This window comes from Conger conger, chromosome 13, assembly GCF_963514075.1.
Source record: "Conger conger chromosome 13, fConCon1.1, whole genome shotgun sequence".
Taxonomy (NCBI): Eukaryota; Metazoa; Chordata; class Actinopteri; order Anguilliformes; family Congridae; genus Conger; species Conger conger.
In genome coordinates this window covers 13,023,705-13,040,404 of record NC_083772.1, presented here as the reverse complement: position 1 = coordinate 13,040,404, position 16,700 = coordinate 13,023,705, and the positions used below count along the sequence as shown (strand labels likewise).

The window sequence follows — 16,700 nt, the reverse complement described above, 5'->3', positions numbered from 1 at the left end:
TGTGCTCCATTTTAGCTCGCAACAATGGCAAATGGGTAAAAAAAAAAAAAAAAAAAAAAACTCACTAGAAAACACGAGGTAGCCTAAACGACGAAATCTCTACATCCGCTTCCGAGAGAATGGTCGTTTTCGGATCATGCGGGTTTTAAAAATAAATAATTTATTAGCCGACATATTTGAGGGGGCCCCGTGTGTAATCATCACGTTTATCTGTCGATTTGGCTATGTTGCTGTAGGCCTAAATCCCGTGTGTGCCGCGAAAGGGAAATAAACGCATATGAAACATCTCGACTGAACAGAAACATGCACAACACCCTGCCCTTACCGCTCGGCCTGCGGTTTATACCATGACCGACAGAACAGCGAGAAGAGAAAAAAAAAAAAAACTCCCCCCCTCCTCCTTTTTTTCTCTCGATGGGCGAGGAGGCAGCCGCGGTAATTTTGGGTGTGTATGTTCGATAGTATGATTGTCAACTAATTCAATCAGGCCACTCCAATGCACTGCAGCTTTGCTTTACGTCGACTTTATATGTATTCTTCGTTTGTCTAATTAGGCATCAATTAGGACAGACAGTCTGTGATTGCCTTAATCGACACAAGTGACATTGAGCGATTTCACTTTTACAGAAACAAAACTAATTTTATATCAAAGTAACGTTTACATAACTAACGGGTCGTCATAAATAGCCTATTTTCATCTAAACTCATAAATAAAAAATAATCACAATTGTGCTCAAACAACAAAAACTATCTAGGCTAATCGTGGGCCTGTAGATTTTCCGAGTTCTCTCTTAACAGGGAAAAACAATGCCCTTTAGGTCAAACAGTACACAATGACCACCAATATTTTATTTAAACCAACTGCAGATGTTTAAAAATATCTGCAACAAAACACTCATGACACGCGTAGGTTTGATAGGCCGAAATGGGGGCAATTAAGGGAATGGGCAATTGTTACATTGATAATTATCTCAAACTGAAATAATGACAAGCGCCCCCCACCCCCCACAATTCTACTTCTCGTGATATTAACCAACCAAGGATAGAGAAAATAACGACCCTTTAAAACCTAAATACTAACATGGCATTGTCTGCTAAATGCAGGCAAGTCGCTATGACAAATTATAGAACTAAAACATTCCAGTTTAATTACGGATTTTTTCTTTACGCAAGAAAAAAATAAAACCCTAAGCCGCACCAGGCCTCTAGTCCACGGAATGATATTGCAGACCCCTTCGCTGCACATTTTTTCTTGTCAATGTAGGCTATGAGATTCACTTTTTATTAGCTAGGCTACCTCGTTCAGTCCAAACATTACCACTTAAACCACCCAGACGGACAGTTTACAGTACGCGACACCAGAGACTAGCCTAGTTTTAATTCCTTTCTATCAACATGTCAGAATTTCCTTGTTTTATTCCCATTAATTAAATCGAGAGCAAAAAGACGGATACATACCATAGCATTACCCTCCTTTCTCTGCCTCTTCGCTCTGTCCTTTCTCTGCTGTTCTCTCGCACAGGCAGCAGCCCCGACCGGCTCGATAAATAAATTAATAAAGAGATGAAGAAAAAATAATACACCTCCAACAGTCACACGATAATCTGTATTTCCTTTTTTCGTTCGGATGATTGATAAGATTATGTTTTTCTATTAAGTCTCCATTTTTCATGAGAGTGAAGTTTTGAGTACCATTTTTGCTTCTTGTTCCTCTTCGTAGCGTTTAAACAAAACAAAAAAACAACACAAAAAAATCCTTCAGGACCTCAAATGGCTCGTCCACTGGATTTTTTTCCTGTAAGAAAGGAGGGGGCGTTAAAACGGCTTGTTTCACAGTCTTCCTCTGGGCTCACCACGTTGTTTTTTGACCAATTATTTCCTTTGTTGTACTCATAATATGCATAGTTGCCCGCATACATTCACGGCACTTGATTCAAAATTTAGGTGCAATTGTTTCGTCGGTGAACAATTCCACCTTTAAATGTTTTATCTCAAATACGCGCGTTAGACTTGAGACTGCGTGTACGTGTGTGCAAGTGTGTTTTTTTCCCCCTGCTCCCAATAATGGCGGCTTCTCCCAAACCCAGTTCTCTCTCCTCCTATTCCGAGAGAAAAAAGGGAGAGATACAACGACCGCGGAGACTCGCCCAGTGGCGCATGGACACCATTGCAACACACACTCACAAAACAATATACACGGCTCGTGTTAACGGGAACCAAATAACGTATGGAAATATATGCAAACGTCCGGAAATCTATGCAAACGTCCAGAATGAACCTTAGATATACTGAACATTTGAAAAATAAATTCCAAAAGGATATTACCCCAAAACAGGCAGTTGTTTTTCTAACAATCAATGTTTTTCTAGCACTTTATGAAGTGATGTTAACTTGAATTGTAAACATTTAACATTTACCGAGCGGAAATAGCCAACTGATTGATATTGGTTTGCATCGGGTTACACTGTCCTATTTCAAGACAGAACGTGGGCACATATATTACAATTTAAAATAGTTTGTATTTATATTATGGCTCTATTGATAACAAAGAAAAGTTCCTCCTTATTGTTCACCTCGTCAACGTTTTGCTCACCTATAAAACCACAGCAGTCCTGGACCTATGCGGGCCTAATTATTCCCAGTTTTACTTTTCTTTTCATACGCATTAGGCTATGCACCAACCTTTGACTCATGAAGGACTTGAGTTCTATTTTCTTGACTCATGTTAGTGCAGTGAAATGGGTGGCAACATTTAAATGGGTACTTTAAAGAAGTAATATTTTCCTTCAGTACACATAACTATTAATACTAATGACCTTTAGACATTTAGAATATGATGGAAACTCCAGCAATGTGTGTGGAAAGCTGGCTGGCTAATTATTGTGTAGCAGCTTTAAAAGATGTTTGGTGACTTGGAAAGTTTTTCATGCAACAATTCTTTATTTAATACAACAGACTTTACCTAACCCAGTTGCCTGCAAAATATCAAAATGTCACTGTATCGCCGTCAGTCCAACAGTACTGACAGCAGGCCCAAAACTTCTGGCCCCTATTTTACCGGCTGTGATTTATAAACTGAAAGTGGAGGGGAAATATAAAAAATAGAAATATAAAACATAGCCAGCTGGCATCTTTTGTCACATTTCTTTTCTTTCTTTTTTTCTTATGCAAGGTGTCCTGCTGCTCCATTTGTAAATTCTGCAATATGTTTGAAGTGCCAGGAAAAGGGAGGCTGCTCAATGCAGAAGTGGCAGAATAGTGCCTTATCAAGTATTTCAGCCCCGTGGCCCTCTAGTCTAGAGTTCAGTATCCTATCCACTGCCACTCCACATACTGCCCCCAACTGCAATAGAGCACTGCAGTGTGCCTTCCGCATTGATTTTCAGTTTCTGAAAGGCAGTAGCGTTGGGCTAAGCGTTTGACCTGGATTGCACAGTGCAAGATTAGAGAGTGGGTCAAAGTTTCAGTTTAATCTGTGGCTCTTTTGCATTTTCCCTCATTTATTGCACCGTAGGCGAGGCGCTGGTGGAAGCATTCACTTCCTGTCTTGGCCCTGTGTGTCTGCACCACACACCTTAGTTTTTAATTTATGAGATGGGTTGTATTTGATCATGAAAATGGTATTTTAAATTGGCAGCAATAGACGGTTAATGATTAATAACATAGTCGCATTCCAGCAAGCTGGATTGGTAGACACGTTACTTCAAGTCAAGTTCATGTTTTTGCTTCTTAAAAACTTCTCATTTGTTTTTACAGTCTATGTTTTCACCAACTTGTTTCTTGCTTTCACACCATTTTGCCTTAAAATTATTACCCTTGTAAGAATGATCTTATTTACTAATTATACTATACAGTCTATTTAAGAAATACTAATTCAGTGTTAAATTCCTATGTTTACACCGTTAAGAGCCTACGACTAACCGCAAGAGGGCAGTGAATTTTTTTACTGGGGTCCCAAGGTCATAAAAATGAAGAACTATCAACTATGAACATTACGGCTGGACACCCAGGAGTGCAGTTATTTCACCATACATTCATCTACGATGATCTGCCCCTTCCAGTTTCACTATTCACACAAGACGCAGCTGCCCCAGTGGTTTTGTCCGCTTCACCCTCAAGATGCCAAGCCAGAGCCGTAAAAAATGTGTCAAACTGGGCAAAGAACAAGAAGGCTGTCCTTGCAGTTTGGTTTCCTCTCGCTATCCCACTGCTGTCAAATGTCCCAGGGTCCCCAGGGGCCCGTTTATTCTTTCTACTCACCCCCCTCCCCCGCCGGACCCACCCCCAACCACCCAGAACACAGAGGAGCTATCCAGGCCGTCTGGATAATGTTCTGAATTGGGTCTGCTTCCAGCTAGACCAGTAAACAAATGCTGCACCCTGACTCCAATGCATGTTTTCTCTCTTGTGGAAATGTGTGTGATGTAATGAAAACACTCTGACCTTCCATTATACTTGTTTAGTTGTTTATTATACTTTTTGGGGGTTTTGGCAGGGGAGTGTTTTCACTATTTTCCGGGTAGTCTGCTGCTATGTAATTTTTATGTATTTACATTAGTTAGTTGTGTAATGCCGCAATATTCAGCAGATATTATTACATTAATGGCATTTGGCAGACGCTCTTATCCAGAGCGACATACAACAAAGTGCAAAGTGCATACCCATGACCAGGGAGAAGTGCGCTGAAAGACCCTAGAGGGAAGTACAATTTCAACTGCTACCTGCACAACAAAGATAAGGACCAGGGCCTATTTGATCATCGTATTTTATAATTATTATTATTATTATTATTATTATTATTATTATTTTAATACTTCGTAATACCACAACACGCAAATTAAAAATAAAATAAAAATGAACTGCTTACCTTGCCAAACAAAACTAGCAAAGGTATCATCCTAATACACAAGTAAATAACACAATTAAGGTTTACAGGGAGGTAGAGAGGGACGGGGACAGGTGCAGCTTGAAGAGGTTCATCTTCAGTCTGCGCTTGAAGATGGCAAGAGATTCTGCTGTTCTAACCTCCACGGGGAGTTCGTTCCACCACCGTGGAGCCAGAACAGACAGTAGTCGTGAGTGGGAGATGGAAGTTTGGAGAGGGGGAGGTGCCTGTGGTGGCCTAACAAAGAGGTCTGGCAGGCGTGTAGGGTCTCATGCTTTTTTGGAGGTAAGCTGGGGCTGACCCCTTAACTGCTTGGAGGATAGCACCAAAGTTTTGAATTTGATGCAAGCCATGAAAGGCATCCAGTGGCGGGAAGTAAGCAGGGGGGTGACATGCGAGTGTTTGGGAAGGTTGAAGACCAGACAAGCTGTTGCGTTCTGGATAAGTTTGGGGTCTCTGATGGCGGATGCTGGGAAGCCAGCCAGGGGAGAGTTACAGTCGTCCAGGTGGGACAAAACCATTGCTTGGACCAGGAGCTGGGTCGAGGAGGGGGCGAGAAAGAGCCGGATTCTCTGGATGTTCTGACCAGGTTGCCACCGCAATGTTCTTGGAGAGGGACAGTCTGCTGTCCACCACCATGCCGAGGTTCCTTGCACAGGGTGATGCTGTCAGTGAGGTATCCCCGAGGGAAATGGAGAGATCCAGATGGGGAGAGTTAAGAGCAGGACTTTATTATCATGAAAGTCTTTTTTTTTTAACTGTGCCATATCCCTTTTCAGGAAGCAAATATTTTCCTCAATTGACCCAAAGAGATGAAACTGGAGATAATGTTTTCCTGCAGGTTTTGTGCAGAGTCGTCACAATTATTGCTTTCTTGTCATGTCTTCTTGTCGCCTTTTCCTTAGCGCAAAAGCGATGTGTCTCTAAAGTGGAGAGCGGTAACATGTAACCTTGCACTCGGTTCAATTGACTAACAAAACAAATCAATAAAACAGGAATTAACATCTTCCTCTTTTTCATCTTATTATGACAGCCCGTAATATCATCATTATTATTATGTTGTTGTTAAAAACAGTAGTATGACTAACAACAAGTGGATTTGAACGCATGATTATGATGTTTCGTCTCAAATACACCGAAGCCTCGAGTTCATGTGATATCATATTTGGTATCGACCTCGCGCCCGATCCCTGTCAGTGGATTAACTGCATTGCCCAGAATGACACTTGAGAAAAAGCGAAGTGCGTGCTGGTATATGAAGTCAAAAACTACACTATTTCTGTTTAAAAAGTTGAGATCGTGCGCTACATAAACTACTTCACCCATAATACACTTCATTCGAGGCCTTTCCCGGATATCCGGTTTTAGGGAGATAGCGGAGAACCTTGGGAGGTCTTGAAAAAACAGGGGTATTAATTCCGGAATTCATGCCATATCTGTCTTAAACTTGTCACTATTGTTTGAATTCTGTCTGTTAGTATACCCGTGTCAAGAAAGATACAATGGTAAGTCTATTTCTAATTCATTTTAAAACTAGCTATGTGTATTCAAATGGCTGTAACATTTTGATCGCTAGCTATCTCATGTGAATGAGTTAGCTACCATAGCTAACTAGCTAACGTTAGCCAGCTAAATGCTTGAAGAAAATACCTTAGCTAGCTAATATCAAACGACAGTATTATTACGTGAAATAAACTGATATGACATGCATGACATATTTATCGCTAGCCATCGGTAATGTGTCGTTTAAAGCGGGTTGATAATTAACTAACTAGCTAGCAGCTAGCTAGGTTAGTTCACACTAGAATCTGAGAAGAGTGGGGTTAACGTTATTCCTTCCACCAGAGTTTTCAGTCTAGCTAGCTATGTTATTGGTGCCATGTTCGTGGACAAGATGACACCGATAACTATATTATTGCTGCCTGACATGTTGGCTTGATCATTTCGTCTCTCATTTGATATTCTCCAGTATATTTAGCTGCTAGCCTGTGAACTGGCTGCCGTTGCAATTGGCTAACTAGCTAGCATTCGGGAGCTACGTTTCTGTAGCAAAATTATATAGCTACGAGATGTGTGGGTGCAAACACGAATATTGCTTCGTTTCAGTCGCGAATAGATGGGTTGGGCAACTGTTTAGGGTCTCTGAAAGAATACGGCAGCCGTCGAGATTCGGGAATAGGGTGTTTCTCTCCCGAAATGACCGAGACCCCGCCGGTCACGAGACGGTCTGCACAGCTTGCAGATGTGGGATGCCCAGCGACGTTTCGTCCATCACGGCAGTATCTTCCAGGCCTTTGACCGGAAGGTGGAATGCAAGCCTGTTTCCTTTCCACCGTGCACAAGATGTCAGAAGTCAGGGCACTGGCTGTCGGATTGCAGCTCGTAAACCCTCCCTGGATGCTGACTGCAGGTTTATTCGGTGCTCATGTTCAGAAGTATTGAAAGAATGTGTGCGCCAAAGACCAAGACCAAATGCCTTCTATATTCATAAGTGACGAAATTCCACACAAGACCACATATTTGATACCGTTTTTGGTTTGCTGTAGAAATGTCCAAATAGCTGTTGGTAAGAAGTGCTAAGAAAGTTTACCGCAAAAGCTGATGTAGGTTTCGGTTCCAAGGAAAATGGGGGCATAAGGGGAATTGAGTTCAAAAGTGACATGTACACTGGTATCCAGCAATATTTTTGGCGTAGAAATTGGGGAAGGGTTTACCTGGTCATGCAGTAGAAGCTCCGGGTGTTCTCCGGACATTAGCTTACTCGTCATGAAAGTTGCACTGTTCTGAACATGGTGGGCTAACTTGATGTTCGAAACACGGTGGGCTTACGTTATATGATGATCAAATATGCTCATGTTCTTGTATGTTCATGATATTAGGCCTATCATTAATTTATGGATGGGGTTTAAAAAAAAAAAAAAAAAAATTATAAACTTGTCATCTTTTGGCACGACTGGTGCCCAGACTGTGTTCCACCTCGACTGTGTGCCGCAGTTCTGCACTGACCCTTATCTCCTGACCTGCTGACCTGTACGGGGATGGAATGCTGCAACCGCAGCCATAACTCCATCTCCAGCTGTAATGACTAAGGAGGAGGCCGGATATTTGATTGTTTGAATATTCAGCAATGAGGTCACTAATCTGTTGACTGGAATTTGCAATCTCATGTTGGTTATTAACAGAAAAATCCATCATCAAATTGTATTCTTATCAATATTCACAATGGAAAGCCTAACCGCCCAGGGTAAAATGAAAGGCGGTTGGTGTTATTCATTTTTCTGCCTGAATTGTCAAAGTTGGTCTTTGCAGTGAATCAATATTTACTCAAAAAAAAGATTGGGAGTTGCGCACAACGAAAGATGTATGATGCCTAACCGCACACGGTTGGTTGAGAAGGTTGATGTAAATTGTGTGGGGCGGTACTGAAGCGGGGCCTCCGCTCCTCTCTCCTCCTCCTCTCAGATCCGGTTCATCCTGATCCAGAACCGCGCCGGGAAGACGCGGCTGGCCAAGTGGTACATGCAGTTCGACGACGACGAGAAGCAGAAGCTGATCGAGGAGGTGCACGCGGTGGTGACGGTCCGCGACGCCAAGCACACCAACTTCGTGGAGGTACGCGATGTCATCGCTCACGGCACTCAAGGAATGCAGCAGTGAAATTAGCGTCGTTTTCAAACGAAGACCAGTAAAAATTATTCAAATGATCCTCAAGTGATCCACAAAGCCTTCGCATCTTTGATTCAAGGTTGTTTGCTTTTACTAGCTTTCATTTAGTAAGTTATTTTTCTTTTCTTTTTTTTCAAGATTTAAAGATGAAGGAAAAATGCAATTACACAGAAATGACACAATCACAAAGCTTAGTGTCACTCATCTGTACAGTCATTGAGAGATGGGCATCAGTAGTGTAGAGCTTAGAAGAACCTGCCTAGGAATTGGCAGTTGCAGATTCAAATCCCTGCTCAAGCACTCCAATTGTACCATTGAGCAAGTATGGATAAGTGTATCAAAAAGCAGTTGATTGAACAAAACAAAGCATGAAGCTGCATTAGGTAAGGGTATCTGCTCTGGGGAGATGTACAGTGCCCCTTACTGTGCCATTGCCCATGCGTATGAAAGACTAGCGCACACCCATGTGAGTGTGTGTGAATGCTATTGGGCTTCACTGCAGTCCTCCGTGTTATCATATTCTGTATCTGAGCCGTCAGTGGCTGCAGCAAAGCAGACCTCCGAAATGCTCTGACTTCTACAGCCTGTGTAGCGGCTGAAAAGGTGAGGAACAGCCTGTACAGAACGGAGCCGATTCCACCGGTCTTTCCCCAGTTAATCCGCTGACTTCCTGCAGTTTGTGTAATTATGGGTATGTGCATATTGGCACAGTGGGACCAAAGCTTCACACTTCACACTCAGAAAGGTAGTACAGTGAAATGTTTACTTTACTTTTATTTGATGAGAGATTGTGACTTGCACTGGGAAAATATCACTGATAGTTGGTGATCGCTTTGCTTGCGTAATTGCTTTAGATGTCAACATGAAACGTGTGCTGGGTATTTGGGTTGTGTGAATGTTTTAGGGAGAGGGATCACTTCTGTTGCTTGCGTATGTGAACTGATAAATATGATGTATACCAAGGACAATAAAGCTGTTGTGTACCATTGCTAAGATGCTTGTATTGGATATAATATTGGATGTAATTTTCCATGTTGCTGAGGTTTAGGATGCCACTGCATCCACTGTAGGTGTAATCTGCAGGCCTTTGCTAGGTGAACTCAGTAACCACCTTCCCCTGGATCTGAATTCATGACCTCAGGATCAATATGCACCACTCAGTCCACCTTGTGTCCTGCCCCCGGCCCACCACAGAGAGTTGGGTTCCAATGTTTTCCAAACTTATCGATTGGCTGAAGTAACACCAGTTTCAGCAGTGGACAATGATGATGATGATGATGATGATGATGAGGATGAGGATGACGATGATGTTGTTGATGTGTTTCCCTTCCGTGGGCCTGGTCCATGAGTCCTGTGACAGCAGAAAGGACAGCAGTGCTGTGATTTATGTCGGGTGTAGTGTAGGGGCATGGAGGTGTTGGTGACTTTCTCACGTGGTTTATGTCATCTCTTCTTCTCTGTCCCTTTTCTTAGTTCCGAAACTTTAAGATCATCTACAGACGATATGCTGGTCTGTACTTCTGCATCTGTGTGGATGTGACTGACAACAACCTGGCCTACCTGGAGGGCATTCACAACTTTGTGGAGGTAGGACCCCGCAAATACAAGCACTGTGCATACATGCACACACACACGCACATTCCTGCACATTAACATGCGTGCTCACACTGCATCTATGTACTTGAGTTGGCAAGAGCTTTGATATAATCCCTGCATTTCGAAGGTGCACCAGGCAGCTGTGTTCCCCAGGCAGAGCAGGTACACGCACGCACACGCACACGCACACACACACAGTGCAGGGACATTGGCATGGTGGCACACTGTTTTTCAGCAACAACATTTACGCTGTTTGCATTCCTCCCTGCGTATGTGATCGATTCCTGTAATCTCCTGGGTTTTATACTGAATAACCCAAGGTGCCTTTTAAATCAAACATTACCTACAGTGATGAGCGTTTCTCCAACTAGGACACTTGAAATGCTTCCAGCCTAACAGGTTCATCTTGTTCTATATTGGGTACTGGAATATTTGATGGATGGCTTTTGGATGAACATTTTGAACATGTTTATTATAGAGAAACAATGGAGAACGCAAAAAGTAACAGCTAAAACACTTCAGCTATGGAGAAACCATATAGTGTGATTTATGACCACTTTATTTTTTTCGGGTGCTGCATCCATTTTAGAGTGATTTTAGCTGATACGCATTTTTATGATTGAATATTTACCCATGTTTTTACATAGATAAACACTATTTGCTAAGAAATAACTTTGGAATCTATGATTGAAATTCACTTAAGATGGATTAAACGCGGTCCAACTGGCACTTGTGATGGCCAACCCGGGTCCTGGAGGCCTGGGTTGAGCTGGTTTCGGTTGCTGTTAATCAACTGCTTTGGGCTCACCTGGGGCCTGTTCCACAAAGGAACGTTACCGAGATAGCCGAATACCTGCAGGACGTAAAAACCTGAAACGGCTATTTTTACTTCCGTTCATGTTCTAGATTTGGGTGGGGTCCATGGTTTACTCAGTACAGTTATTCGTCTAACTCCGTAATCCTGCTTTGTGGAACAGGCCCCTGGTTTCTTGGGGCTGAATTGGTTGTGGAGTTTAAGATGAAAGCAAAACACTGGCTGGCTGTCTGTTGCCTTACCCCAGGGGTGCAGAACTCCGGTCCTCGAGGGCCGATCTGCGTACTGCTTTTTGCTCCAATCAATTGCCTTGTTTTTAATTTGGTGACCTCACTACGAATTCCCCTGGTTCAAGCCTGTACTTGAAATAGGGTACACTTCCAGTCTGCAGCTGTAGCCGGTACTCGTACACATGTCTGATAAGATATGATTGAGAAATAATTAAGACCAGAAGTTGGCACAAAATCCTGAAACAGATCGCCCCTTGTGCACCCCTGCCTTATCTTAATGTGGTCCTCCTGGCCAGCAGGGAGCGCCAGTACGCTGCTTGTCAAGGCTCCATACATACTGCAAACTACTTTCCACATTCCTCAGAAGCAACCACACGGGCTGTTATTTCCTTGTTTTACCAAGGGAACGTAGCGAATCTTATTGAATTCCTGCAGGAAAATATTAATTTCCTGTTCATGATTTTGGACAGCGTTCAAGGGATCTTCCTGGAAATGTGTTTTCCAACCGGCTGTACAGGATGCGTGCGCTGTGGCAAAATGTGAAGCGGGTTTCTTTACCGCCCTTTTCCCTTTTAGGTTCTGAACGAGTATTTCCACAACGTGTGCGAGTTGGACCTGGTCTTCAACTTCTACAAGGTAAGAGGCGGACTCGCCATTCTCACTTCTGGAAAGTCTCACCCCCCTAGTGGCAAGAGGCAACAATTCCTGCTGTTAAAACTCCAGTGACTTAAGACATGCAGAGAGGCATTAAGTGAATATGGAAGTGGGGGATGGGGGCCTGTTTTTATTTTAAGGTTGCAGTGGAGGCATTGCCATAGCAACCGGTACACTGCATAATTACAACAATCAGTCAATTAAGCTGCGCGCGTTCCCATCAATTTGGTGCGGTGGGTTTTCTTTAAAAGAAAACAGTAAGCAATTAAGCGAGTCACTACTGATAATTACCTTCCACTGCTACTGCCTTAATTACTAGAGATATTTTTTGAATCCACCCACCCGGTCAGCTGCCTACACACAAAGCAGATGGATTCTTGTTAACTCTGCTGCTCGCAGATGAATTTAAAAATACAAAGAGCCGTCACAATGTTAAACATCAATTAATCTGGGACATTAATCCCAGTCAAACCTGGTTGTTAGGCGCTCGCAAAATGGATCGGTCCAGCAGACTCTGTATATTCGCTCCAGTGTGCCCTGAACACGAGGAATGTTTGCGAGGCGTGTGTGAGAAAATCGTATTTAGCTATTGGGAGCAGTAGAGTGATACCAGCGCAGTCATCTGCTCTGACGGGAAAATTGGTTTGGATCCTTGGACACTGGCGGCGTTCCCTTGGGCAAGCACTTAAACCGAATTGCTGCAGTAAAAATCCAATAAATGAGTAGTTTGAAGTAATGCGCTGGAACAGACCTGGACAGAGGCAGCTAGCTGTGGAAAACCCAAGATGGCAGTTTTAAATAAAGTTCCCGTTGTTAATTTCCTGGTAATTATTTCCTTCCTGGTCATTTTACAGCCGAATATTCATATATTTATGACCGCATGTTGTCATTAAGGTAAACTGCCAAGTTCTGCTCTATATGAAGCACCAGCTTCAAGCTTATTACCTCCGTTATTTTTAACGATTGTTATTTTTAACGGTGATAAACAGCCACGGCCGCACAGAGATAACGAGGGATGCAGGTTTGAGCAGGTATCATTTTCCCAAGGATCCCATGAGTTTATCCAACATGGTCAGATCCCACATTCTCTTCTCTACCGGTCTGTTCCTCTCCTCACAGAGGTTAGTTAGCCCAAGCACAGAAAATCCATTGCCACCAATGTTATCATTGGTCACAGCCTTTCATTACTACTCCCAAAAGGCATGAAATTGGGGGGGGAAAAAAAGGGTTTCATTTTCAACAGGAGATTGTGTGAGAGAGTGCTTAATGTAAAAATGTGGACCTGGCCGTCTGGTTAGACCAGCGCTACTGAACTCCACGTCCTGCGGGCTGCAGTGTCTGCAGGTATTTGCTCCTACCGTTTGCTACACCACCTGATTTCAGTAATTATTTTACCTGCTTTGTGCAGATAAGGTCATTAGTGGTGGAGGGCACGGTCGAGGCAAATGCCTGCAGACACTGTGGCCCGCAGGACGTGAGGTTGAGTCGCCCTGGGTTAGACTATAGTATCTATGGTAGTCAATGACTATGGGCAATTTGGTGGTTGCTATATTGCCAACACTGTGCCCATTCAAACTATGTGGTCCTCCCAATCTATTTATTACAGGTGCTGTAAAACACTGTAAAATATTTACGCTGTAAAATACTTTAACCTATTCTGTTAAGATGTGTTTCCGAGGGACTGCGCAAGGAAAGCAATATTAGTACAGAGGTTTATGATAACAATTATGAATCAACATTAAAATGTATCTGTTATCATGCTTATCCTCTGAATCAGAAACTTCTCTAAATGTGTAATATCCTTCATTGCACACAAGAACGTACTATAAACCTGAAATGGTATATAAATAAAAAAAGTAAAAAAAAAAAAACCCAGAAAGCCGACTCTCTCAGTGGCTTGTGGGGATTTGTGCAGTCCCCGGGAGATGACCGCTGTTCCCCTGTCAGGTGTACACGGTGGTGGACGAGATGTTCCTGGCGGGGGAGATCCGGGAGACGAGCCAGACCAAGGTGCTCAAACAGCTTCTGATGCTCCAGTCCCTGGAGTAAGGCCAGACCACGCCCCCACGACCCCGTCCCCCATTTCACAGGCCTCCCCCCGCATCGGCCCCTCCACGGAGCCGGCTCCACCCTGCTGACCGCACCATTCCCGCCCCCCCTCCCTCTTTTCAGGAGTCTCCGCCCCTGCCACCTTAATGCCAGATGTAGGGGCTGCCGTTGGCTCCGCCTGCGATGCTCTAAAGGGTCTGATTGGGCGGAACCCCCCTCCCCTTGTCTGACACTATCATTACTGACGAGCAACTGAGTGTGTGCGAAATGCCCAACCTGAACACCCATTAGCTACAATAAACTGGAAGTGTTTGACTTTCTGGGGTCTGTACGGTGACGGCTGTTTTAAAGGGCAGGGACTTTGAGCGCCGCCGTCAGTGCAAGACTGAGTAGGAAGTCTTTCAATATGTGCACGAGGTCCTCGTCCGATATTGTCACCCCTCCATAACTAGAGAAATTAAACGATTGTTACAGACTCCCTTCCCAATCAGGAGCTGGCTTAGAAATCGCATGACTGAACCACCGGGCGATACGGAGACGCTCACGACGACAAGCTCCCCAGAGATTCCAATTGGCTCAGTCGCGTCACTGGGAAGAGGTGGCTCAGGCAGAGAAAATGCCTTTGTTTTCTCTTGAAAAAACCCAACAAAAGTCTCTTTCCCCCTGGCTGGGTGAGGGTTGGGAAGTGCTGACCTCAAAGGTCAAGGTTCAGGCGGCACCCATTTTGTCCTGAAGAAAAGGTTGAGCATTTCCATGCCTCCGCTGCTGCCTGTCAGTTCTCCCCCCCCCCCCGAAAAGCGATTCCCTTACATTTCAGAGTCAAGTGAACATGAATTACTTCATCAAATATATCGTACTTTTATCTGTAATTTAGTATTGTGAAGTTATGTTTGTATTGTGTACATATACATGTGTTTTATGTGGATGATGCGCTCAGTTTTCAGTTCATCTAAAGCACTCATGTTCCACAATAAAATGTAAAGCATTAATAACAGGTCGCTACAGGGGCATTACCAGAAGTTTGAATCCTCACACATACACATTTCCCTCTGCCAGAGATCCTATCGTATCGCACACACAGCCGCACCTCATTGCTGGCCGATCTCTGTACTGGACTGCTTGTACAGTAGCCTATGCCGGTGTACAGAGAGCGTACACGCTGATTGAACGCCCCTTCTCCAAGCAGGCGGTGTCCCATGAATTTCCCCTGGCAGGGACTGTTGGTGAAGAAAGACCCTGTAAATAATGAAGCGCGCTGTTCAACTTGTGCACTTTTTCCACTTACAGCACTAAATAAATCCCAACTCTGAGGTAAACTCTGGGGGGGGGAGGAGAGTTTGTTGTTGCGCCTTATTCTGTGTGAAACTGCCATGTTATAATCCTGCACCAACATTCGCTGCCGGTGTAAATGTATTGGATCTAATCGCCGCACTGAAACGCTACTTCCCCTTGTTCCTCCTCAAATATATTGATTTTAATCCTGTTTCTTTTCTGAAGATTCTCACATGTGATACTGAGCTGACCTGTCCTGTAGGGGCTTGTTGAGGGACCAAGATGGGGGGGGAGGGGGGTGGGATGTCTGATATCTGTGTATCGCTGGTGTATTTCAAAATTGTGTGTGTGTGTGTGTGTGTAAGATGCTCAAAGATTTTCCAAATACATGGGTGATGCCCCTGGTCACAGGGTGTGATGACATATGAGGTCATTATATTACATCACATCATGGGAAATGTGGTCATCCATCCAGTGTTTCTTGTGTGTGTGTGTGTGTGTGTGTGAGAGAGGGCGGGGGAGTGGGGGAGACTGAGTGTGTTGGACTGAACAATGTAAGCGATCTGGGAGTGGAGTCATGTGACCAAAGCATGGGCTGCCCATTTCCCCATTGTTAATGATCCCTGCCTAAAAGGAGCCTGCGCCTTCACACACCTCCTCCTCCAAGCATTCTGGTATGGAGCAGATGGCCTGCACTCTGCAGGACCCCAACCCTGCTGCATAAGCTGCCCTCAGCTCTGCCTGTATGAAAATCAGGCCATTTCAACCTTTAAAAATCACGTAAAAAAAAAACTCTGGGATGAACTGGCCGAGGCAGAAACCACCTTGGCTAGGCACACATGCAGCGATGACTCATCGCAATGAGTGTGTCGCCGGCTATAACAGAAGTGACCTGTACGCTCTGTGACCGGAATCAAGCAGCTCCTCTCTGCTAGCCCAGGATTGGCCCGGTCCATCAGCATGCCCGTTTTTGCTGTCCAATCACTACAGGGCCAGGCTGCTAGCGTCCAATCAGAGGCCAATAGGAGAGGGTGCCCACCTCTCTCCAGTGTTGAGAGGAGCACAGAAACACGCTGAGGCTGTGTGTGCAGGGCCCGTGTTGAGTTGGGCAAGGGGACGGGGCTTACAGGTTATTTTAGATAGATTTCAAATATATATTTTAAAGTTTGCAGACGTTAAGCATTTTGTTTTTGCTAAAATACGGCAAGTATGTATCCCTTCATGTCCTAAGGTGTGTGACGGGTGCCGTCTGTGTGCGTGTCGTCATGGTCATTACCTTGTTGCCGAATCCTCCCATTTTATTCCACTCTATATGTATATATACCCAACTGAAATTAAAATGTACTCTGAATACGTACTCCCGTTTCCTCTCTTTAAATGAAGGACCTTTGGGGTCTCTGGCTGTTTTCATGTCCTACAGCGTGTGATGGGTGCTGCGTATGTGTTGTCATGGCCATTCCCTTCTTACAGAACCTCCATTTTATGCCAGTCTGTGAACATGTACACAAATGAAATTAAAATGTGCTCTCAATAT

At 44.0% G+C, this 16,700-nt stretch overlaps 2 protein-coding genes across 2 annotated transcripts in view; one reads left to right on the top strand and one right to left on the bottom strand.

The window, feature by feature from the left end:
* Positions 1-2,126, bottom strand: part of arhgap35a (Rho GTPase activating protein 35a) — a 68,213-nt gene extending 66,087 nt beyond the window's left edge. Inside the window, exon 1 of the mRNA XM_061217329.1 lies at positions 1,459-2,126. The gene's annotated coding sequence lies outside the window, so the exon portion shown is untranslated. The remainder of the gene's footprint in view (positions 1-1,458) is intronic.
* A 4,114-nt stretch (positions 2,127-6,240) lies between these two features.
* Positions 6,241-16,699, top strand: ap2s1 (adaptor related protein complex 2 subunit sigma 1). The gene is made up of 5 exons (XM_061217866.1): positions 6,241-6,390; positions 8,348-8,497; positions 10,025-10,138; positions 11,768-11,827; positions 13,793-16,699. The coding sequence occupies exons 1-5, from the start codon at positions 6,388-6,390 to the stop codon at positions 13,892-13,894; spliced, it is 429 nt and encodes a 142-aa protein (XP_061073850.1). The 5' UTR covers positions 6,241-6,387; the 3' UTR covers positions 13,895-16,699.
* The last annotated feature ends 1 nt before the right edge of the window (position 16,700 follows it).